General features: G+C 43.1%; 1 protein-coding gene across 1 annotated transcript in view; it reads left to right on the top strand.

The window, feature by feature from the left end:
* Nucleotides 1-25,690, top strand: part of nt5dc1 (5'-nucleotidase domain containing 1) — a 439,504-nt gene that overhangs the window by 396,995 nt on the left and 16,819 nt on the right. Inside the window, 4 exon segments of the mRNA XM_055635784.1 lie at nt 383-501; nt 9,750-9,896; nt 9,898-9,915; nt 18,735-18,903. Coding sequence (XP_055491759.1) covers nt 383-501; nt 9,750-9,896; nt 9,898-9,915; nt 18,735-18,903 — 453 coding nt within the window.

A 25,690-nucleotide genomic window follows, 5' to 3' on the forward strand; every position in this document is an offset into this window, starting at 1 on the left:
TTTCCAGAATATCTTTTTAGTTTGGAGAGATATACCCTTAAAACAGGGCCTTTGGTCCACTGAGTCCATTCGGACCATCGATCACCCATTCATTCTAGTTCTATTTTCTCCACACTTTCTCATTCACTACCTACGAGCAGATATTTACAGGGGCCAACAAACTTACAAACCTGCACCTGCGAGGAAACTGGAGCATCCAGAGAAAATCTGCATTGTCGCATGGAGAAGCTGCAAACACCACATAAACAGCATCCGTGGTCAGGATCGAACCCGGGCCACATGCTCTGCGAGGCAGCACCACCGTATCGCCCCATTTATATTGCATAAATAAATCAAGTAAATATAATATCATTTTGATAAACTCTTTTTGATACATTCACAGTTAATGATGAAGAACGGGAGCCACTTCCCTCACTAGAACAACCTGGCTGGTATTCTCAAGGCAACTGGAGTCACCTTAATGAACTACTGAAGAAGATAACTGGAAAGGAAGAGCCAAAGGTATGCTGAGAATTTGTCTTAGATAAGTGGCCTAACAAGATAGAGTCTCTTTTTGCTGCCGGGCATCCTTTATCATTTTCAAGGCAGTCATCTCAGAGGACTTGAAAGAGCTCTGGCTCTCCTGATCTCCAGTCTGCCCCTACAATACTCAGTGAAATATAGGGGCTTGCTGTATGTCAAGAGAAGCACGTGGGAAGAAACACTTTACTGCCAGTGGCACATAACCAGCGAGTTAATGCAGCAAGGCAGTCATTGGAAAATGTATGTGTCAGAAAGAACTGCAGATGCTGGTAAAATCAAAGGTAGGCACAAAATGCTTGAGTAACCCAGCGAGTGCGGCAGCATCTATGGAGAGAAGGAATAGGCGATGTTTCGGGTCGACATCCTTCTTCAGCCTCTGAAGAAGGGTCTCGACCCGAAATGTCGAACATTCGTTCTCTCCATAGATGCTGCCTCACTCACTGTGTTACTCCAGCATTTTGTGTCTATCATTGGAAAATCTGGCCCACCATATGTTGAAATCTGTGTCTTTTCACATTAAAAAAATATTAACAACACTGTGAACAATAAAATGTAAAATAAGTAATGAATTATGAATGAAAATTAAAATATCGTGCAATGCTTGAGCCTAACTAAAACACATTTATTTAAGTTCACAATTTTTTGATTGCACAGAAAGGAAATTTATGCCCATTGCCTTTTCTTCCCATTTAAAACAGGGCCAAGTGTACACCTAACCTAGTGCATGCAATTCCCAGCCGAAGTGCAGAGAACTCTGTGGATGCTTGTGCTCTTTGTTGGACTCCATGCGTGGAAGATTAGGACATCTACCTTCATTTGGAAATCCTAAACATCTCCAGTACCTGGTTCATTCAGTTAAAGTATTTCAGACAAAAGATCCAGCCCATGAACTCTATTTCTCTCTCTTGTTCTGACAACCTGACCTGCTGAGTATTTGCAGAATTTTCTCTCGCCCTTGTTGGTATCTTATAAAATATTTTCTCTTGCAGGGCTGCTCATAATGATTAGCAAGGAAAACTCTGTGAGATGATTTGAAGTGGGTTTTTTTACTGCCAAATGACTGCATGATTAAGATGTACAAACCATCCAAAATGCCTAATTAAAGCAAAGATAGATAGATGGGTTGAATGGCCTAATTCTATTTCTTATGATCATATGATTTTAGAAGGCTGAAGAGAAAAAGTGATACATATTGCTAAATTATTTTGGGATTCCAAGGCTAGAATAGATCGTGGTTGGTGTGCAGTCGATGTGCTGAGAGCCTGTTTCTATGCTGTATGATTATGATGTCTCAAAATCTAATGTTAATCTGATGGGAGACAGGGATGTTCCAGTGGATTAATTGGGTTGCAGTGGTCTGAGCATTTATAAATTGAGTGATTGTCAAAATAATTGAAGGGGAAGGAGAAATATTCATGTTAGTTTTCCTTGATGTGCTATCAGTAAAATAAGTGAATATTATCAGCCACTGGAATGAAATTATCTATGAAATTATTGTAACCAAAGCTATGCTAGATGTCCTTATTTGCTTTGAAATGAAATAGGCTGTTTTACTGGACAGGTTTTTGGATTAACACCCACTCAGAGTACGTTTGACTTGTGTTTAGTAAGTATTTGAAAGTGTGTAATAGTTCTGTAAACTTCAGTTCATTGCCAGAAGAGTGTGTATGTGTTGAAGCCAGAGGACTCCGTTACCACCTAATAAATCACACAGTGCAATAATACTGCATAATAAGACAGCTGCCACGTTGACACCGCAGCATATACGGAGAAATGATTGGTATATTTTTTTCTTCAGATATACATGCCAATGCAAAATTGCCTGCAGTGGGGTTTCCCCTTTAAACTGCAGCAATCCTTGTGCTGATGTTTCTAAAATTCTAAAACTCAATTCTAAAACTGCATCTAACTTGAAGGGGAACCATGAGTTGATGGTAGTCCCACTATATTGCTGTTTGGCTATTATTGATCTGGGCGGCCATGGGGAATTGAGGTCCTGCTGAAGGAAACTTGCCACAGTGAATCCTCCAGATTGTGCCATTTGAATTACAATTCCAAGTCAGGTCAAATTGAATTCATTGGCATGTTAGTGCAAAAGGTAATCCATAGTATATTGTTGCTGAGATAGGATTAGGGTTGTGTAGGTCAGTTCATGAACATGATGAACCTGATGACTGTAGGAAAGTACTGTAACTGTTCCTGAACCTGGTGGTGTTGGATTTCAGGCTTCTTACCTCCTGCCCGATGGTACCAAGGAGTAGAAGGCATGGTGAGATCCTTGATAGTAGATGCCATCTTCTTGAGGCCACGTCCCATGTAGATGCTTTCGATGGTGAAAGAACTGTGCCCATGGTGGACCAGGCTGAGCCCACCACTCTCTGCTGCCTTTTGCATTCCTGTGCATTGGAATTGCTGTACTAGGCCATAATGCAATCAGTCCGGGTTGATTCTACAGGGCATCTATAGAAATGTGTTCAAGTATATGGTGACATAACAAATTTCTTTAAACTTTCAAGAAAGTAGAGGCTTTGGTGCACCTTTTTCATGATCCTTGTACATGTTGGACCAGGACTGGTCATCGTCAATGTAAATGCACAGGAATTTAAACCTGCTTAATCTCCACCACCAATGTAAACTGCCACATGTCTACTGACTACCCCTTTTTGACTTAACTGGATTTGTGGACACTGAGCAAAAGGTTGTTTTTGTAACACCTCTCAACCAGGTGTACTATCCCTCTCCTGTGTGCTGACCCAACACCATCCATGATTCATCCAACCACAACAGTGTTGTCGGCGAATTTATTGATGGCATTGGAGTTGTGCTTACCCACACTGCCATGGAGTATCTGCGCTGAGTGTAGTGGAGGATGTTGTCCAATGGCAAAAACACCAATCAGGGCGAAAAACTCTGTGCTAAGCTCGGTAGCTGCATTCGTCCAGGGAGTCATGAAGATTTAATAGCAACCTATCCACTTCAGTGGTTCGTAGATGGTGGAGAGTCTCTGAAGATTAAGAGATGTCTCCCAACTGTTTGAAACGATGTTCTCTGGTGTCATTTGAATAACTGGTCCAATGCTGTTTTGGTAATTGGCAGGCTAAAGTAGACTCAGTAATGTTGGTGCAGTGTTGGTGAAGGAGATTTCATCTATTATATTTGGAAGAGATGAGGCTAATTGGATAATAAATATCGATGTTATTTGTGAATGGGAGGAGACTACTTGAATAAGAATTAGTTGTGTTTTATTTACCCTTTTTTTTCCTGAAATAACTTGGCCTTGAGATTCATTGCAGCAGTACGTAGTATACCGACAAACTAAAGTTTATTGTTGGAGCTGTCACACATACAATTAATCTGGGTGAAATCACCTTTTCTACCACTCATATTCAATCTTTATCTGTATCTCATTTCCACTATCTGTCTTTAATATAATCCAATGAAGATTTCAGTCAATTTCTTTAAAATACTTTTATCTACCTCATTATATACAACTGGATCTGTTTTGCATGCTTAATCTACAATTTGAGAGGGGAAGGGTAAATTGGAGGTGTCGATATTACAGTTAAGGAAAGGGGACTTTGGAGCCATGAGGGAGGAGCTGGCCAAAGTTGACTGGAAAGATAACCTAGCAGGGATGACAGTGGAACAACAATATCAGGTACTTCTGGGAATAATACAGAAGGTGCAGGATTGGTTAATTCCAAAGAGGAAGAAAGATTCCAAGGGGAGTAAGGGGTGACCGTGGCTGACAGGGAAGTCAGGGAGTATAAAAATAAAAGAGAAGAAGTACAACGTAGCAAAGATGAGCTGGAAGCCAGAGGATTGGGTAACTTTATTAGGATAAAGTTACCCAATAAAGTTATATCGAGATTAGTATACAAATTTAAAGCACACGGTATTGGGGGTTCAGCATTGATGTGGATAGAGAACTGGCTGGCAGACAGGAAGCAAAGAGTAGGAGTAAACGGGTCCTTTTCACAATGGCAGGCAGTGACTAGTGGGGTACCGCAAGGCTCAGTGCTGGGACCCCAGCTATTTACAATATATATTAATGATTTGGACGAGGGAATTAAATGCAACATCTCCAAATTTGCGGATGACACGAAGCTGGGGGGGCAGTGTTAGCTGTGAGGAGGATGCTAGGAGGCTGCAAGGTGACTTGGATAGGTTGGGTGAGTGGGCAAATGCACGGCAAATGTATAATGTGGATAAATGTGAGTGGCAAAAACATGAAAGTAGACTATTATCTGAATGGTGAGATGCAACAAGACCTGGGTGTCATGGTACACCAGTCATTGAAAGTAGGCATGCAGGTGCAGCAGGCAGTGAAGAAAGTGAATGGTATGTTGGAATTCATAGCAAAAGGATTTGAGTATAGGAGCAGGGAGGTTCTACTGCAGTTGTACAGGGTCTTGGTGAGACCACACCTGGTGTATTGCGTACAGTTTTGGTCTCCTAATCTGAGGAAAGACATTCTTGCCATAGAGGGAGTACAGAGAAGGTTCACCAGACTGATTCCTGGGATGACAGGACTTTCATATGAAGAAAGACTGGATAGACTCGACTTGTACTCGTTAGAATTTAGAAGATTGAGGGGGGATCTTATAGAAACTTACAAAATTCTTAAGGGGTTGGACAGGCTAGATGCAGGAAAGTTGTTCCCGATGTTGGGGAAGTCCAGAACAAGGGGTCACAGTTTAAGGATAAGGGGGAAATCTTTTAGGACTAGGATGAGAAAATCATTTTTTACACAGAAAGTGGTGAATCTGTGGAATTCTCTGCCACAGAAGGTAGTTGAGGCCAGTTCATTTGGCTATATTTAAGAGGGAGTTAGATGTGGCCCTTGTGGATAAAGGGATCAGGGGGTATGGAGAGAAGGCAGGTATGGGATACTGAGTTGGATGATCAGCCATGATCATATTGAATGGCGGTGCAGGCTCGAAGGGCCGAATGGCCTACTCCTGCAACTATTTTCTTTGTTTCTATAAGACGTTGGTGAAACCGCATTTCGAATATTATGTTCAGTTCTGGAAACCATGTTATAGGAAAGATATTGTCAAGCTTGAAAGGGTTCAGAAAAGATTTACGAGGATGTTGCCAGTACTAGAGGGTGTGAGCTATAGGGAGTGGTTGAATAGGCTGGGTCTCTGTTCCATGGAGCGCAGGAGGATGAAGTGTGATCTTATAGAGGTGCACAAAACCATGAGAGGAATAGATCAGGTAGATGCACTGTGTCTTTTGCCCAGAGGAGGGGAATCAAGGGCCAGAGGACATAGGTTCAACTTGAAACGGGAAAGATTTAATAAGGATCCGAGAGGTATCGTCTTCACACAAAGGGTGGTGGGTGTATGCAACAAGCTGCCAGAGGAGGCAGTTGATGCTAGGACTATCCCATCGTTTAAGAAACAGTTAGACAGGTACATTGATAGGACAGGTTTGGAGGGATATAGACCAAGCACAGGCAAGTAGGACTAGTGTAGCTGGGACATTGTTGGCCGGTGTGGGCATGTTGGGCAGAAGGGCCTGTTTCCATACTGTATGACTCTATGCCCCTAATGCACCCACATGGCAGCAGTCTCTGTCAATACCATACATATGAACTGACCTCTCTTGACCCTAACTACTCTGATGAAAGGTATTGGTAACTACTCCATCATACTTAAGTTAGCTTAACCGGACAAGCTAATATATGCCATGTGTCCTTAATTGACACGGTCATCACTTATCCTTCTTCACTCGCACTACTCTGAATAAGACCTCAAGTTATCTGACCACTTCACCTATTCACTTTAAACACGATAACACCTAGCATAATTACACTTTTCATTAACCCGTGTGATTCAACTTTTTCAAATTTCATTCTGATAATTTCACCTGGAGATATCCATCTCAAATTTAATTTTATGGGGCTAAAACATTTCCAAGTTCAATTTATGCAAGTTCTGTATATCGCTGTATTCCACTGTCCACAGTTCCTGACATCCAAATGAGCAATTGCGTCGTTATATCTCATGTGTCTTTTCAGCCTCTGACTTCATGATAGTCCGCAGCTAACATACGTAAATCCATCAAAAGCACAGATGCAGCACAATCCGACACTGACACCACTTTTCTACAACCATTCAGCTACATCCCACCTGGTCACCATCTGAATAGGCATCTTTTAGGTCGAGAAAACATTAAAACATGTCATCCCAACTATTGGAAGCTTTGCCGGAATCAAATTAAGTACACACTGGAGAATGGTATAATAAACGTACTACTGAAAAATAGGAGGGGTGATAGGCACAACTCTCAAGCTACGCGCAGAATTGCAGATGCTGACTTCTTAATGAGATCAGGGTGTAACTGCAGCCACATAATCTCCCATTAATTGAATTTCCAGATGTCAGGAATGGAAAGGATATAGCCAGTCGGAAATCCTTAGCCTCTGCAGTTGGAACGCTCTGCCGCATAGTTTCACAAGATCAGCAAGTTGCTCTGGCCCTCTATCTGGTGACGTGTCATTTCAGTCGTCTTTATCCATTTGGTTGTTGTTTTCCTGGGGAAATCTCATTCACTAACGATTTCTGTTCTTCCATCTTTATTGTGCTCAGGTTCGATGCTCAGCGAATGTAGAGAAGCAGCTGGTTCATATTTAAAAAGCACAAATCAAAAATAAAAGTAGTTCAGTAAAAATCATTAAAGATTGTTTTCTGCCCATCAGAGCTGAATAATACAGACCATGATCTTTTAGATTTATATTACTGAACATAAACTTATTTTAAATGACATTACATACCCATTTGTATATCACAATGTTAACTGAAACTTGCAGCAGCATATTTGAGATGTTAAACATTTTTGGGAGTCAGTGTACAGAAAGGGGCAGACTGGTTGAGAATGTTTCTTTTGCAGATGTAAAACCCAATGTCTCAAATGCTTCAGTGGCATGAGGTGCGCCTTCCAAACATGCATGTAATTAAGCACTACCTACAAACTGCAACTCAACAGCTAAAGTTGAGTAAGTTAGATTCTAGTGTGGAGATGGTGTAAAGTGAACAGTTTCTCATTTGTCCTGTAGATGTTTTGGAGGTGAAACTATGTGGTGAAGTAATTATATAGAGTGATGACACAGCCTTGCTTGACACCAGGCTGAACTGGGAATATATCTGTTGAAGAGTCATTGATTAACATTACAGCTTGCATGTCATGTAGTAAACTAAAGATGGAAGAGGTTAATTAAATTGGCTACTCATTCCCTCTCAATTTACCTAGTCAAATGCATTTACAAGGTGAAAAGAAGCCTCATATAGTGATTGATGCTGACCCGTTATTTCACTTGGAGTGAGTGCACAGAGTAGATCACATCAATGGTGCCACTCGATGAACAGAATCCACATTGCAATTTAGGGAGCAGTATTTCAGCTCACTGGGAGGAGGTGGTTGAGAGGGACCCTGTCATTAGATTACCCTTGGGAAACTAGACGGGAGATGCATGATAATTGCTTCAATCAGTACATCTCCTTCCTTGAAGTCAGTCAGGAATATCGTTTCTTCTTCCCTAGTGTGGGATAAGGCGCTGTGGCCGAATTTCCACTCAAACTTGTGGATATAACCAAAAATATTGTTCTCTCCAAGGCCCTTGTTTCTCAGTTGACATATCAGTTTTCAACTACCTAACTGATCTGGTGATAGCCAGGCTTGATTGAATAGTTTCCTGTAGAATAGAGTCAAGGGCAATCAAAATTGAGGAAACACAACTTGAATGGACCAATTCAAAGCATGCTTTTCTGCGTAAAGACCGAGACTCAGCTGATCGGGATGTTTCTGGTTGTGTCATCTTAAATTGTTGTATTGGTATCATATCCGTCACCATACCAATCTTTTCCCCCACATAACTCTGGAAGGGTGTCTATGTTCTCTACTATGCCCCTCCATTGCCAACTTTGCTTTCATTGTTCAAGGCCCCACCTCGAGAATTCCAACCTTAAACCTATTCAATTCAGTGACTCCTTCTTCTGTAAGATTACCCTTCAAGCATATGATTTTGTCCATACATGTACACTTCTTCTTATCGAGTCCACATCACAAGATTAGAAATTGTTCAGCCAGGGCTGAACACACTTCTCGGCATCTGCACAATGGTGTCTGCCTTGTGCTTCTTATGCGTGGTGGAGGAAAGATTGGTGAAAACAGGGCCGCGACGTGAACACTCTTTCCTTGACCCCACATGTATACTTAAGAGCAGCAACAATTAGCTAATGAACAGGAATTGGAATCTCAATAAATATCTCCTCATTAAATCTAGGAGAGCTGAAGCTGATTCTGGTATTTCCCCAGACATGTTGAGATCAATCAATGCAGACTGTTACATCTGGAAAGTTGGGGCCTGTATAGTTTCAGCTAGTTCAGTGAATAAACTCCCTAAATCATTGTGGAACCTTCCAATGTTGTATAACAGGAAGAAAGTCTGTTTCTCATTTTTTTAAATAACCGGTCACAACAAACCTTTCTTTTGTTCATAGAGAGTGTTAAGCTCACACTAGTAGGAAAAAAATCAGTTTTAACTTAAAGACTCTAAAGACTCTTTTTTTAGCTGATTACAACTTTTCCAAAATCTCCAAGAAGCAGCATTCTGGAAAACATCCAAATAAATAGGAGCCCAAGCATTCAAGATCATCAGAAGATTTAGAATAATCTTTCTTCTTCCTCTATTATTGACCTTCTGGTAGATAAATCTATCTGTCTGACAACTGCTTGCGTATTTTTACTATACTTGCACGGGTCCTGAAACCTACTGTGCAACTTTCACACTGATATCTGTGGGTGATTTATGTAAAAGAGGAGTGAAGATCTGGCAGAGGCAGAATGTTGAGGTCCTTTTATCCATAGGTTATAAATTATGGGTTGGCACAGTGGCACAGCAGTAGAGGTGTAGACTTACACCACCAAAGACCCAGATCCGATCCTGAGTACAGGTGCTGTCTGTACAGAGTTCTCCCTCTGACCGCATGCCGTTTTCTCCGAATGATAATTGAAAGACCATATAAATTATCTTATTGGAAACCCATTGAAAATAGTTTCTAATGGATGGTGTAATTGTATGCATTGAATTATTATATTGAAAATAAGCCTTCTAGTTTTTCTGTCTTCTCTTTACATTTTACATCATAAAAGTCATTAATATTCATCTCTGATCTTAATCTTATGAGAGGCCAAAGTGATATCTGGTATTCAATCCACAGGTTGTTTACTTTGGTGACAGTATGCGCTCAGATATATTTCCAGCCCACAGTTACAACAACTGTGAAACAGTCCTCGTGCTGGAAGAGCTGGAAGTTGAAGCTAGCCAACAAGTTACAATGGACAGACAGGACTCCGAGCCACTGGAGAAAAAAAGGAAAATATGAAGTGAGTATTCAAAGCAACTTGAACACAACTGGTTTGGTCAGAAGCAAGGGGAGTTGTAGTTTACATCTGAAAATCACAATATGTATTCTCTAGTCCGCAGCAAAGGACTGCAACTCTCAATAACCTTGAAGAAATGCTATTATCCTGTGCTTAAAGAATATAAGACCCTGATGTACTTTGAGTTCAGAGACGTCCTTCTGAGATATTCTGCCATCCAGTCTTCTCTGCATGTCTGGATAGCACAATGGCACAGCTAGTAGACCTGCTGCCTTACAGTGCCAGATACCTGGTTTCAATATTGACCTCAGATGCTGTCTGTGTGGAGTTTGCATATTCTCCCTGTTACTGCTTGAGCTTCCTCCGGCTACTTCAGTTTTCTTCCACATCCCAAAAGACATGCAGGTTTGTAGATTAATTGGCTTCTGTAAAATGCTTTGTGTGCGTGGAGGATGGCTAAGAAAGTGGGAAACATTGAATTAATATAAACGGACGATCGATAGACGGTGCGCTGAAGGGGCTGTTTCCATGCTGTATCTCCAAACTAAACTAAAATGACACTAAACTAAATGCACGTCAAAAAAAAATTAAGCAATGCCACCATGCTGAAATGTGATAGCTAGAAACAGTGATGTCATCAAAGTTGTTGATCAGTCAATCAAACTGAAAATTCTCATGGATGGCAAATCAGGTAGTGAAAAACGCTAACTTCATGAACTTTTTGGAGATAATACAGGAAGTAAAATAAAAATTGGAGCATACATAGGAGGTGGAAATATAATGTGGAAACTGAAATATTAAGAATCTTTAAATACTACATTATTTTAAGTTAGTAGCATTTGCAAATGCTTTTCTGAAGGAATGACATTCCACACACGTAAAATTACTTTTTTTCAGGATCAGAGGGTTTTTTTCAACAGTGATCTGGACTTGGTGAGTTGTTACAAAACCCTGTTGCATGTTATTCAACAGGATCTAAGCATTTTCAGTTTTTTTTAACAGCGAGAATAGAATACTAAAATTTGACATTTTTGTCATTCACTAAACAGATGCAACCTATCAACAAGCAGAGTATCACTGGCACGTCCACTGGAAATGTTTTTTTTTTATGGTTTAAGCTAGAATTTAGAATTACGCTAGAATTTAGAAGATTGAGGGGGGATCTTATAGAAACTTACAAAATGTTTAAGGGGTTGGACAGGCTAGATGCAGGAAGATTGTTCCCGATGTTGGGGAAGTCCAGAACAAAGGGTCATAGTTTAAGGATAAGGGGGAAGTCTTTTAGGACCGAGATGAGAAAAACACTTTTAATACAGAGAGTGGTGAATCTGTGGAATTCTCTGCCGCAGAAGGTAGTTGAGGCCAGTTCATTGGCTATATTTAAGAGGGAGTTAGATGTGGGCCTTGTGGCTAAAGGGGTCAGGGGGTATGGAGAGAAGGCAGGTACAGGATACTGAGTTGGATGATCAGCCATGATCATATTGAATGGCGGTGCAGGCTCGAAGGGCCGAATGGCCTACTCCTGCACCTATTTTCTGTTTCTATTGTAGGAGACTGTTCAGATAATCGAGTTTTGACGAGGATATATCAGGTATATCTAAGGACATTGTCAGAAATTAGAGAGGAAATTGGGCGAGCCCTGGTTGAAATTTACGAGTCGTCTTTAAATACAGGAGAGATGCCAGAAGACTGGAGGGTGGCTAATGTTGAGCCTCTATTCAAGAAGGGCTGCAAGAAAAATGCTGGGAACTATAGGCCAGTGAGCTTAACATCTGTAGTTGGAAAGTTACTAGAGGGTGTTCTGAGGGATAGGATATACAGGCATTTAGATGGACAAAGGCTCATTAGGGATAGTCAGCGTGGGTTTGTACGTGAGCGGTCGTGTCTCACAAATCTGATTGAGTTTTTTGAAGACGTGACCAAAAAAGTCGATGAGGGCAAAATTGTAGATGGTTTATACATGGATTTCAGTAAGGTATTCGACAAGGTTCCACATAGCAGGCTGCTCTGAAAGGTTAGATTGTATGGGATCCTAGGAGAGATAGCTGAATGGATAGAAAATTGGCTTCATGAAAGGAAGCAGAAGGTGATAGTGGAAGGTTGCTTCTTGGACTGGAGACCTGTGACTAGTGGTGTGCCTCAGGGTTTGGTGCTGGGCCTATTACTGTTTCAAGTTCAAGTTCAAGTTCACATTTATTGCCACATGCACCAATTAAGATGCAGTGGAATTTGATTTACCATGCAGCCATACAATCCAAAAGACCACAATACACAATAGAATATAACTTGTACATCCACCAGAATGGAATCAACATTCTTCACTGTGGTGGAAGACAATAACGTTCAGTCGGTTCTTCTTTGTTTATCCATGGTCGGGGCCATGAACCCTCCGTAGTCGCCGCTACGGACGGCCGGAAGTACAGGCCCTCTCGACGGGATGATCGAAACTCCGACGTCAGGGCGGTTGAACACAGTTTGTCATCTACATCAATGATTTGGATGACAAGTTTGCTGATGATACAAAAGTGGGTGGTTTTGCAGGAACTTGAATAGGAAGATGGTTGTGAAAAATTGCAGCAGGATCTTGATCGATTGGCCAGGTGGGCTGAGGAATGGTTGATGAGCTTTAATACAGAGAAATGTTGGGCATTGCATTTTGGGAAATCTAACATTGGCAGGACCTACACAGTGAACGGTAGGGCTCTGGGGAGTGCAGGTGCATGGTTCCTTGAAGGTAGAGTCACAGGTAGATGAGGTGGTCAAAAAGGCTTTTGGTACATTGGCCTTCATCAGTCATAATATTGAGTATAGAAGTTGTGAGGTCATGTTGCAGTTGTATAAGTCATTGTTGAGACCGCATTTAGAGTATTGTGTTCAATTCTGAGCACCATGTTATAGGAAAGATATTGTCAAGCTGGAAAGATAACTGTTAACTGTTGCACAGAAAAGATTTGCAAGGATGAGGTGGAATCTCATATAGATAGGGTGGTAAAGAAAGCTTTTGGTATGCTAGCCTTTATAAATCAGAGCATTGAGTATAGAAGCTGGGATGTAATGTTAAAATTGTACAAGGCATTGTGTGAGACCAAATCTGGAGTATGGTGTACAATTTTGGTCGCCCAATTATAGGAAGGATGTCAACAAAATAGAGAGAGTACAGAGGAGATTTACTAGAATGTTGCCTGGGTTTCAACAACTAAGTTACAGAGAAAGGTTGAATAAGTTAGGTCTTTATTCTCTGGAGCGCAGAAGGCTAAGAGGGGACTTGATAGAGGTCTTTAAAATGATGAGAGGGATAGACAGAGTTGATGTGGATCAGCTTTTCCCTTTGAGAATAGGGAAGATTCAAACAAGAGGAATGACTTCAGAATTAAGGGACAGAAGTTTAGGGGTAACATGAGGGGGAACTTCTTTACTCAGAGAGTGGTAGCGGTGTGGAATGAGCTTCCAGTGGAAGTTGTGGAGGCAGGTTCGTTGGTATCATTTAAAAATAAGTTGGATAAGCATATGGATGAGAAGGGAATGGAGGGTTATGGTATGAGTGCAGGCAGGTGGGACTAAGGGAAAAAAGTTGTTCGGCACGGACTTGTAGGGCCGAGATGGCCTGTTTCCGTGCTGTAATTGTTATATGGTTATATAGTTATATGATGTTGCCAGGACTAGAGGGTCTGAGCTATTGGGAGAGGTTGAGTAAGCTGGGACTCTATTCCCTGGAGCGCAGGAGGATGAGGGGTGATTTTACAAGGTGTATAAAATCATGAGAGGTTTAGATCGGATATCTTTTGCCCAGAGTAGGTGAATCGAGGACCAGACGACATGGCTTTGAGGTGAAGTGGAAAAGATTTAATCGGAATCTGAGGGGTAACTTTTTCACACAAAGGCTGGTGGGTGTATGGAACTAGCTGCTAGAGGTGGTAGTTGAGGCTGGGACAACCCCAATGTTTAAGAAACAGTTAGAAAGTTACATGAATAGGACAGGTTTGGAGGAATATGGACCAAATGCAGGCCGGGTGGGACTAATGTAGCAAGCCGACATGTGGCCAGAGTGAGCTCTTCAACCCCGAGCAAATTGGGCCCAAAGGGTCTGTTGCCGCCGTCCACCACACTGTATCATGTCGGGCCGCAGCAGCAGCAGCAGCCATGACTACCCGCTCCGGACTCAGAACAGGTTTCCACCTGATCCCCGGTCATCTCTGGAGGCCCTCATTGCACACCGTGCAGGGAGAGATCTCATAGTTATCTCCCACCCCCCACACACACACACCCTCCCAAAAAAATTTCAATAAAAACTAGACCTTTAAAAACGCGGGACGGGCTGCAGAGGCCGCCTGACGTAGTCGCGCCGCCGCCCAAATGGGGGGGGGGGGGGGGCCATGAGCAAATGGGGCCAAAGGGTCTGTTTACAGTAGTTAGTTCAAATTCCCCAACTGCTCACCTTTGATACGGGGTGGGTGCAAGATTTGAGCACCTTGGGTTACAGGGTGACAGGGAGACATGCTAATGGGCTACAGGAAGAACATGCAAACTCAACATAGACAGCATTGGAAGTCAGGTAAAAACCTTGGTCACTGAAGTTGTGAGAAAGGAGCGCTGACTGTTGCGCTACCATGCCACCCCTTATTTTCTTTGTTTATATATATCTATTCAGTTGTTAGAATTTGCTGTCAGGTTTGCAGACGAATGAGTTTGAGTGCTGATAGCTTAAATGTCACTGTGACTGCAAAATCCAATCCAATATCAGTAACCACGTAATCCAAATAATTTACTTTGGCCATGATGTACAAGTTGTAATTACAAGTCGTAAATACAAATTCGACCAGATGACCGGCATGGATCCGGCTGCGGCTCAGTGCATCCTAGAAGACAACAAGTGGCTGCTGGAATTAAGTACCAAGCATTGGGTAGAAACGGTGGAAGATAGTGGACTTCAAAGGGGAGTGGTTGGATAAAGCATCCTGCTTGTCTGCTAAATTGTCACTTACTGTAACTGCAAGAAAAATGGTCCCGTTGTTGGGAGAGTTCAGAACCAGGGGTCGCAGTTTAAGAATAATGGGTAGGCCAGTTAGGACTGAGATGAGGACAAACTTTCTTCACGCAAAGAGTTATGAATCTGTGGAACTCTCCGCCACAGAAGGCAGTGCAGGCCAATTCACTGGATGTTTTCAAGAGAGAGTTACATTTAGTTCTTGGGGCTAATGAAATCAAGGGATATGGGGAAAAAAAACAGGAAAGAGGTACTGACTTTAGATGAACGGCCATGATCATATTGAATGGCAGTGCTGGCTCGAAGGGCCGAATGGCCTATTCCTACATCTATATTCTATGTTTCTATGCTTGAATTTATGGCAATAAAACTCGATCACTTAATTTTGAAGCATTCATGCATGGTGGAGGTATAATGTAGTCATAGTGATACAGTGTGAAAACAGGCCCTTCGGCGCGACTTGCCCACACCCGCCAACATGTCCCAGCTACGCTACCTGCTTTTGGCCCATACCTCCAAACCTGTCTTATCCATGTAGTTTAACTGTTTCTTAAATGTTGGGATAATCCCTGCCTCAACTACCTCCTCTGGCAGCTTGTTCCATATACCCACCACCCTTTGTGTGGAAAAAGTTACCCCTTAAAAGTTACCCCTTAAAAAATTACCTCTTAAAAATACATTTTAATACATCAAATTTCAAAAAGTCGCTACCCTGGGAGGGGGGACAACCCCCTTCCACATCCTCTCCTCACTCGGTTGCTCCACTCACTCACCGGGTACCCCCAAGGCCAGTGAATAGTGATCGAACAGCCCCCCCCCCCCACTTTCAAAAACGCTCTGCGGCCCATGTTTCAGACGGGGAACACTGCCAGATGTGAGCGGGGAACTGAGGTCAGTTGTCCGTGATGTCTGGATCCCAATGCTCAGCGCTTCATGTTTCGGAGTTGAATAATGTTATTGATTTGTAATTAGCCTGATTTGTAATTAGTTGACAAAACCTTAATTTATTAATCTGGAATATCCAGGGGGATGGGATAAGTGTAATATTAAAATGACATGCAAGGTGTCAGGCTGTCTGTCACAACATACAACCCCGATAACCCATTATTTCCTTCAGTTAAATATTGGGAACGTAGCACTATTGTCATTTGCCACTCAACTATTATGTTTGTTTACCTCACTAACTATTTCTAAACCCCTCCCCCCCCCCCCCCCCCCCCCCAAATTCCTTTGACAGGGTGAATAGAACTGTCCCCAATCTCATTGTTTTATTAATTCAACACGTAGATGAACATCCTCAAGGAGTGTAATCAGATGGAAACTGATTCAGATGCGATGTTTAAGAATAAGAACTTGGTCAAAGAAGGGGCATATTTTAAAGGAGTGACAGATATACCTGCAGGGGAGTGTGTGAGGAGGTTATTATTTGTCTTTAGTTTTAGCTTGAACCAGGACATCTGAAGATTCAAAGTTTAATATAGTAATTGTGCTGATACTGACTCTAACCAACCACGTAATCAACATCATCCATTCCAGATGTTTTATTGTTCTGATGCCATTTAAACTTCACTTGGATTTCAATCACTTCAATGTAAATGTAATTGGGAAAGGGGAGCATTGGAACAAAAATTTGCTCTTGGTACTTATTAACTGTAATATAATAATATATGCATGTTTATAGGTGCAATCAAAGATCGTTTTATCATTGTTGTGTTATGAATACCACAGAAAATATTATGTACACTCAAGATCACATTAAATATAATACTATTGCTTAAATATATAGTTATTGGACTTTACATTTCGGAAAAGTCTCAACTGAGAGGAAGACAGCAAAATACTGAAAATATTGGGGGTGAAAATGACTTCAGGACAGTTTGTTAGGAAAATGAAAGAAATGGTAACAGAATATTTATACAGCTGAGTGAGTATAATTTTATGGATGATAAATTGTGTTCAACCAATTGATGAGTTATTTGACAAAGTAACTAGCATGTTAGATAACAAGGAAGCCAATGGGTGTAGCAAATTTTGTTATACATAATTTGGTCTGTGAAGTGCCCCATAAAAGATTACCGCATTAGATAAGCACCTGTGGACTTGAACATAATAGGTTAAGTCCAGGGGGTCAGATATGGGACTTTACGTGTGGGACAGATATATTGTTAGTGCAGAGGGGCTAGGAGCAAGGCCAAGCGTGCATCCAGAGTCAAGGTCTGGAATAGTACTAGGTGTGCAGTCAAAGCTGGGACAATGGGAGTGTTCAGCATTGGGAACGTAAGCAGATAAGCAGCTATGATCAGGGTAGAATAGGGGGCCAGGTGTAAGGCTGGACTCAGGGTCAGGAATGAGAGATGGTATGCAACTGAAGTCAGGGTCAGGAGTAGTACCAGGTGTGCAGTGAGACCCAGGTTGGTCAACATGGGCCAAGTGTTTGATTCAAATCTGATTTCCTTACATGAATATACTAGGATCATTCATGTGCTGCACGTGTTGATCAGAGCCTGGGCTCTACTGTGGAATGTAATTATGAATAATTTAGTAACCTTATTCACAGCTAATCCAATTCATAGCATATATATTGCATTCATGTGTAAGTTAAAATACTCGCTACAGTATGCACCATATTGCACAATTTCAAGCTGGAAAATGCAAACGTTCCGTACCAATGGGAGGGGGGACACCCTCCTCTCACACCCTCTCCCCGGTCACTACGCTCCCTCGGGCTTGGTCTCTCGCAAATTCTCACTCCCAACTCTCACCCAATGTTGGCAGCCCTGTGTATGTCTTTGGAGAATTGAGTTTGAGCTTATTTTTATCCCATTGACATAATATCCCAACTGTGGAGGACTGAATTGAAGAAACGGGAAGAATGTACTGGGGATTTATCAGTCTGCTATTAAAAATTCTTGAGAGCAGCATGTGAAATGAAATGATTGTTGATTGACAGCCTGAGGGAATGTCTTCATGAACGTAGTGGACTCTAAAGCTTGACTTTGCGCTGCATAAATCTGAGTGTATCATAAAAAAAAGTCAGAATCTTTCATTTTATTTTAAGGATTCATACTCTGAAAACAACACACTTACACTCAGGACATATTTAAACAATGAATTAAATAATATAAAAAGTTCTATTTGTTTTTTCAGCACCAGCTGATTCTTCCCAGTGAAATGAATAGCACTGTTGTATTTGCTCCAGATTTACTCTGGCACAGATTCAGCAGGCAGCTTTCCTAGCTCTCAGGATGGGGAATGTTTAGAAGTTCATGCTACTCCTATGGATTCCCGCAGCTGTGATGGTTTGGCTGCTGGCAGATCCAGGCAGGACTGGGCAGAAGGTCTGCCCCAATGTTCCAGGTTGATGACCTTCCCAGTGAGTCGGCCTGCTTCGCTAAAGCAAAACAAAGCTTCAGCGCTTTGAAACCAAAAAGGGAACATTCATCAAATCTCCTGCCAATGTTCCAAAACCAACAACACCAACACATATACTAAATTCCAAGACCTTTTTACTTCCAGGGCTACAAATGCTTTGTTCTTTTATTTAGTTAACTGGAAATAACTTCAAAGCGAGTATATTCATATCTTAGCTATCTGTTGTTCCAAACATTTTTTTTTAATTTCCATGCATTCAGTTTACTGATTAACACAACATGGGAAAAAGGGTCCCAAAACCTAAATGTTGCCCATTCATGATCTCCAAAGATACTGCCTGGCTTTTTTTCTTTAAAATAATATTTTCGACAAATTATTTTGGTGAAGAGGAAAAGTCAAAATGTTCAGAGTTACGCTTTATGAACTTGTCACTCATTCATCCTTTCAACTGTTACCTTGTTGGCAGGGCCCGAGACACAAGATGTGGCCAGTGGTGTCCGCACGGTGGGGCTCCTATTTTGTGGATGGTGTCACGGGGCTCGAGGGTGAAGGTGAAACCCAGGTGCACACATGGTGCAGCAACAACATTAATACCTACAGCACCATCGCTATTCCCAGCCTCCAAGCTATAGCAGGTAAGAGAGAAAAAAACTGACAGCAGGTTATTGTCAATTCTCTATGGGTCAATCTAAGAAATAGAAAAATACAGAAAACATAATAGGACAAGTTTACACTTACTCCCTTCCTCATCACCCGAACAATGGTTACAATATTGTACTAGATATGTCAGCAAATTAGAAGAGCATATATGGCTAATACTATAATCAAGGTGGGCAAATCTTTAATCTGCTTATTGACTGGGCAAAATTGGTTGAGTGAACATTGCCATGAAGGCTCATTTATTGAATATCTCAATAGAGAAAGGTTTGCCCTCCCATAGATGCTGTCTGATAGAAACATAGAAAATAGGTGCAGGAGTAGGCAATTCGGCACTTTGAGCCAGCACCACCATTCAATATGATCATGGCTGATCATCCTAAATCAGCACCGTTCCTGCTTTCTCCCCATATCCCTTGATTCTATATCTATTAGCTATATCTAACTCATGATCCATCTTCAAGTATCTCTCACAAAAGGTGTTATTTTAATCCAGATTCCAGCATCTATATTATCTTCTCTCCTGAAGGTCATTTTAACAACTTTCTTCATGTAAAGACTTTGCACTTAGACCCCCCAGCAACCACATTTTATTGTATTTCTCATTCATCTGTGGAAAACTGTCTATGAAATATTAATGTTTCACCCATCAAAAAGGAGAGCGAAAATCTGCTGCCTTATTATTGAGTGATATTTAAATCAAAGGAACAAAGGGTCAAAGTTGATAGTAGGAGAGAGTTCGCCCAATCTGGATGCATGCCCAGCAGATGAAAGTTCTCAGTGGCAACATCTCTGACAAGATCAAACTCCAGTTGGCGATTGTGGTGCAGACTTTGACCTGCTTTGTTAGTCAATACTCTGGCACATGTTAAGAATGCAGATTCCCAGCACGCCCTGCCACGTTGAATAGACTGCAGAAAAACTTACAAATATTGCAATGTGACTCGTGCTAGACATCCTCACCCAAAAAAAACTATCAAGACAAAACAACTGATATTTTTTTCTAACTTCAGACTGAAAAATCCATCAACAAATTTGTTGCGAGATGTTTCCACACTGAAAACGAATCTTCTTTTTCGGGAAGTTGACAGTATGTTGATCGTGATGAAAAACAGGAACCCCATTGAAATGTAACCTGTTAATGCGGAACAGTGCATTTAATTCATGATCTGAAGTACAGCTAAACATTGACACAGATAACCAGCAGTAACCACTTACGAGGGAAAAATAAGACAACTGCTTGTTTCCCACACTCACAGCCTTGTTTTCATCTTAACAATCCTCTCAGTGAATTTTGCTGGACAATTGGAGAGCTTGAGAATGTGAGCTGGAGATGGGAATGGAGATGTTTTTATTCTTATACTTGCAGATTCCATGCTGCATGGCCAGAATTACACATTCCTTGCACATACAAAGATAAGGAAATTCGACCACCACAAGCTGCACATTCTAAACATCTCAATTTAATCGTCAGTCTTCGTCAGTGTTATATGTTGCAGGAGTGGATCCTGGAGTGGGTTAGTTCTGCAAGATATCAGATTCCACTGCTGCAGGCAAACCCCATGGACAGCGTTTTGATTTTCTTTGCACTTCAAGAAATGTTTTTGTAAAATGAAAAATGCCTGTGCAGCCCGTTTATTCCATCATGCAAGTTCAGACATCTAGCCAGCATTTCATGAGAATTTCCTGCATCTGGTTGGCCTACGGGCACGTCACTGTGATTTATTATTTTTTCTGTGAAGGTTTCTAAGATTGAACCACGGCAGCTGCCACAGGCAAGAAATAGAGAAGATTAGTGGAAGTAGCCCTTGGAACCTCATCAACTCAAATCCAGTTTCACGATAATTTGAATCTAAATTGCTAATTTCTCATCTTTATCCCATCAGAATTTTAACAGCTTTAGCCCAATTCCTGCCTCCACACTGTCGACCCCCCCCCCATACTTTTAGCTATCCAGTTGTGCTACATGTAATACTTTAACTTTTTATGCATGAGCAATGCCACATGTATAGGAGATTAGATTTCAATGTATTTGCAGCAAGTTCACGGCTGCTATCAAGGGTAGACAGCTTTGATTCAACCAGGACTGGTTATTCTTTTAAGTATTTTTGGTTGGAGATACATTCTTGGTTAGAAGCACTAATGGGCAATTTGTCAATAGCTACTCATTGCACTTCACATCTGAAACCATACACAGTTTTCCAATGTGTAGGAAGGAACTGCAGATGCTGGTTTAAACTGAAGATAGACACAAAAAGCTGAAGTAACTCAGAAGGTCGGACCCAAAACATCACCTATTCCTTTTCTCCAGAGATGCTGTCTGACCCATGGAGTTACTCCAGCTTTTTGTGTTTATTCACAGTTTTTTAATGATGGATGAGAAAGGTACAATACTAAGCTAGAGAAACAAGAAACTGCACGTGCAGGTTAACAAAAAAGGCACAAAGTGCTGGAGTAACTCAGGGATTGGGCGTCATCTCCAGAGGCCATGGATGGGTGATGTTTCAGATTGTGATTAATTTACATCACTGATAATGTATTCAGGAGCATCAATAGATGTATTTGTATCAATCACTGTGCTGGCAAAATCAGTAGCGACCAGGAATAGGCTGGTTGACAAGTAAGAATAGGGTGGTGACGACTGGAGAGACAGTGGACAGGTCGGAAAGACAGCAACCGGGGCGGGGCGGGTTGGCAGCCCAAACCGCATCCCCTGAGAGGAGGAGACCCAAATCACGCTACAGAAAAACACATGGAAAAATACCCCCAGGGGTGTCCGAGAGGGGGGGAGGATGAACACCTCAATTTGACAGATCAAAGGCTAATGACATGGCAACGGACAACCGATTATGAGTATCAAATGCAGATGTGGAATGGTCTGCAAGAACGGCCGAGGCCTGAGGATACACCATACCCAGATGAAGTGTTTGGAGGGACAGGGAGTGTCACATCGCACAGGTATTTTACCTGGTGAGACGCAGAAGGAGCCGGGTCCAGAATCACCCCATAGAGCCCGAAGCCTCCAAGTGGCGCAACTAGTCCCTCAGAACAGACCTCCGGAGAAGGTTCGAGTCAAATGGCCTCAGGCCTGCAAGGTGGCAGTCTGGCATCAGTTCGACGAGGACGTCTACAAGCAACTGCGAGGGGAGACGTGGATCGAAGGCTGCGGACGATGACGACAATCATCATTAGCCTAGCTGTGGAAAGGTTTGGAGCAGTGGAGAAGAAGCCAGCCAGAACACCTTTCACCATGAACCAACGTACAACAAAGATCCACAAGATCCGGCAGGAGCTGAAGTCCCTCGAGAAGCAGTATAAAGAGGCCAGGGAAGAGTAATTCCCCCCTTGGCTGAGCTGCGAACCATCCTGAGGAATAAGCTGATGACCCTCCGTAGAGCTGAGAGGCACCGAAGACGCCGGAAGGAAAGAGCCAGGATGCCAGCTTCACCAAACAACTGCTAGGGCAGAAGCGCAGTGACCTTGCGAAGTGAGCAAGAGCTGGCTCAGCCCCTGGCCCGAGCGCAGTCCCCTACAGGGTCTACAAGAACTGCCCCTTGTTACTGAAACAGCTGTGGAAGATCCTAAAAGTTATCTGGAAGAGAGGGAAAGTGGCGCAGCAGTGGCGATTCGCTGAAGGAGTCTGGATCCCAAAGGAAGAAGATTTCAAGAAGATCGATCAGTTCAGGATCATCATCAATGGCTACATCGACAGCTCAGTGCAAAAGGGAGGCTTATCTGGAGTGCCAGGGTGTCTAGAGCTGTGTAGAAGTAATGGGAATGATGACCAAGCTCATCAGAGAAACCAGGGAGAACAAGGGAGACCTGACAGTGCTCTGGCTTGACCTGGCCAACGCCTACGGCTCCATCCCGCACAAGCTGATCCAGACAGTCATGGCCAAGCATCATGTGCCGGGCCAAGTGGCTGATCTCATCCTGGACTATTACAACCAGTTCAGCATGAGAATCTAAGCAGCGTTAGTAACATCAGAGTGGCACAGACTAGAGATTGGGATCATCACAGGCTATACCATCTCTGTGATCCTTTTTGCCTTGGTGATGAACATGATTGTCAAGTCTGCTGAGCCAGAGTGCCGGGGCCCTTGGACCAAGTCAGGAATGGCCAACCACCAATCAGAGCCTTCATGGACGACCTGACTGTCACCACTGAGTCAGTGCCAGGAGGCAGGTGGATCCTGCAGGGGTTGGAGAAACTGATTGGATGGGCAAGGATGAGGTTTAAGCCAGGAAAATCAAGGTCACTGGTGCTGAAGAAGGGCAAAGTCATGGACAGGTTCCGCTTCAGCATCGAAGGGTCACCAATCCCAACTGTCTCCGAAAAGGCCAGTGAAGAGTCTTGGCAAGGTGTTTAACAGCAGCCTGAAGGATACAGTATCTGTCCAGGCAACCTGTCAGGAGCTGGAGAGCTGGTTGAGAGCGGTGGACCGGTCGTGGCTTCCCGGCAAGTTCAAGGCACGGATTTACCAGCATGGTATCCTGCCAAGGATGCTCTGGTCACTGCTTGTCTCCGAAGTCCCAATATCCATCATAGAGAGATTGGAGAGGAAAGTCAGCAGCTTTCTCAGGACGTGGCTGGGACTGCCCAGGAGCCTTAGCAGCATCGCCCTTTACGGAAATAACACCAAGCTCCAGCTGCCCCTGAAGTCCCTGGAGGAAGAGCTAAGGTGACTCAGGCCAGAGAGATGATGCTGTACAGGGACTCCAGCGACCCCAAGGTGGCTCAAGCAGCGGTAGAGGTGAAAACTGGGAGGAAGTGGAGAGCCGGCAAAGCCGTGCTGCAAGCAGAGTCCCGGATACGCTACAGAGTCCTGGTGGGAGCAGTGACTCGGGGAAGAGCTGGTCTGGGAATCTTCCCATCTCCCCAGTTTGACAAGGCCAAGGGGAAGGAGAGGCGCAGGCTGGTCCAGGAGGAAGTGAGGGCAGCGGTGGAGGAGGAGAGGTGTACCAGAGCAGTTTGGATTGAGGCAGCAGGGAGCATGGACAAGGTGGGAGCAGGCCATGGATCAAAAAGTCACATGGACTGAGCTCTGGCAGGCTGAACCACAGCGCATCAAGTTCCTGGTCCAGGCAGTGTATGATGTCCTGCCCAGCCCATCGAACCTCTTCATCTGGGGCAAAGCGGAATTTCCAGATTGCCCGCAATGCTCAGGCAAGGGGACGTTGGAACACATCCTGAGCTGCTTCCCAAAGGCTCTTGGGCAGGGCCAGTAAACCTGGCGTCACGACCAGGTTCTTAAACCCATTGCAGAAGCCATCAGCATGGGAATCAGCAGCTGCAGATGAGCACGGCCCACCACCCAGATGATCACCTTTGTGAAGGCCGGAGTGCAGCTGCCAAGAACCACAGCAGCCAGGAATCAGTCAGGAATCCTGGCAACTGCGCAGGACTGGCAGCTTTCTGGAGACCTGGTGAAACAGCTGAAGTCCCCACAGCATATTGCCACGACCACCCTGAGGCCAGATATCCTCCTGGTCTCAGAGGCAGCCAAAAATATCGTCTTGGTGAAACTGACAGTGCCGTGGGAGGACCGTCTGGAGGAGGCCCACGAGAGAAAGATGGCCAAGTACGAAGAGCTGGTCATAGACTGCCGTAAGCAGGGCTGGAAGGCAAGGTGTATGCCCATCGAGGTTGGCTGCAGAGGTTTAGCAGGGCAATCGCTCTACAAAGTCTTGAGTGCGCTGAGCATCAATGGAATGTTGAGGAGAAGAGCCATCAAGAACACCACAGAGGCAGTGGAGAAGGCCTCGAGATGGCTCTGGATCAGGAGAGGAGGTCCATGCGGAGCAGCGAATGCCACCCGAACATAACTCGTGGTCTGATCAACCACAGCTGGGTCTCCTGGGTGAGGGTGTCTGATGTTTGAAGACCCGAAACACCCAATGACCCCAGGTTACATCACTGATGATGTGTTCAGGAGCATCAATAGATGTATTTTTTATCAAGCACTTCACTTACATTCAGTTTACTTCAATAAAAAACAGATTTTAGAGGCAGAGAACACATTCCAGTAAGTTATAATATGCATTTCACATCAGTGAGCAGGAATTTACTTCTACACAGCTGTGCCATCCCTTGGGCCCCAAAATTGCAAAGGCTCCAATTATCCAGGTGAGTAACTTTTAGAGTTTTTTCCCCCAAAAGCGCAAATTTGCTGGAATACAATGTACAGTCATCACTCCACTTCTTGCTAAGAAAAAAGAAAATAGCACTTTATTTTATCCACACAGTATTTAAGGTTTAAATGGATTTCATCCAAACAATTGTGCCGTAATACCCTTTAGAAAATGTACTTGGACATAGAGAGTCAATAGCAGAGACCTTAGGAGTGTTGACGTAGAGAGAGAGATCCAAGATCCAAGTAAGACAGAACCGAGATCCAAGCACAAAGTTCCCTGAAAATGGATGCACAGGTTAATAAGCTAATAAATAAGGTATTTGGTATGCTTGCCCTCGCCCTTCTGGGCCAAGGCAATGGTTGAGAATTTCAATTGCAGCTACACAAAACATTGGTTAGATAGCAGTTAAACTGTTGTGTACATTTGTGGGCATCACACTTGAGGATGTGATGTGGTAGTAGAGAGAGTGAAGAAGAGATTCACCAGGATGTTGCCTGGGATGGGTAAGCTGCAATTGTAAGGAGTGATTGGATAGGCTGGGTTCATTCGCTGGAGGAGGTGGTAGAGGCAGATATAATTGCAACATTTAAGAGGCATAGTGTTATGCCCTTTATCAAGTATCTGTACACT

This window comes from Leucoraja erinacea, chromosome 5, assembly GCF_028641065.1.
Source record: "Leucoraja erinacea ecotype New England chromosome 5, Leri_hhj_1, whole genome shotgun sequence".
NCBI classification, from domain to species: Eukaryota; Metazoa; Chordata; class Chondrichthyes; order Rajiformes; family Rajidae; genus Leucoraja; species Leucoraja erinaceus.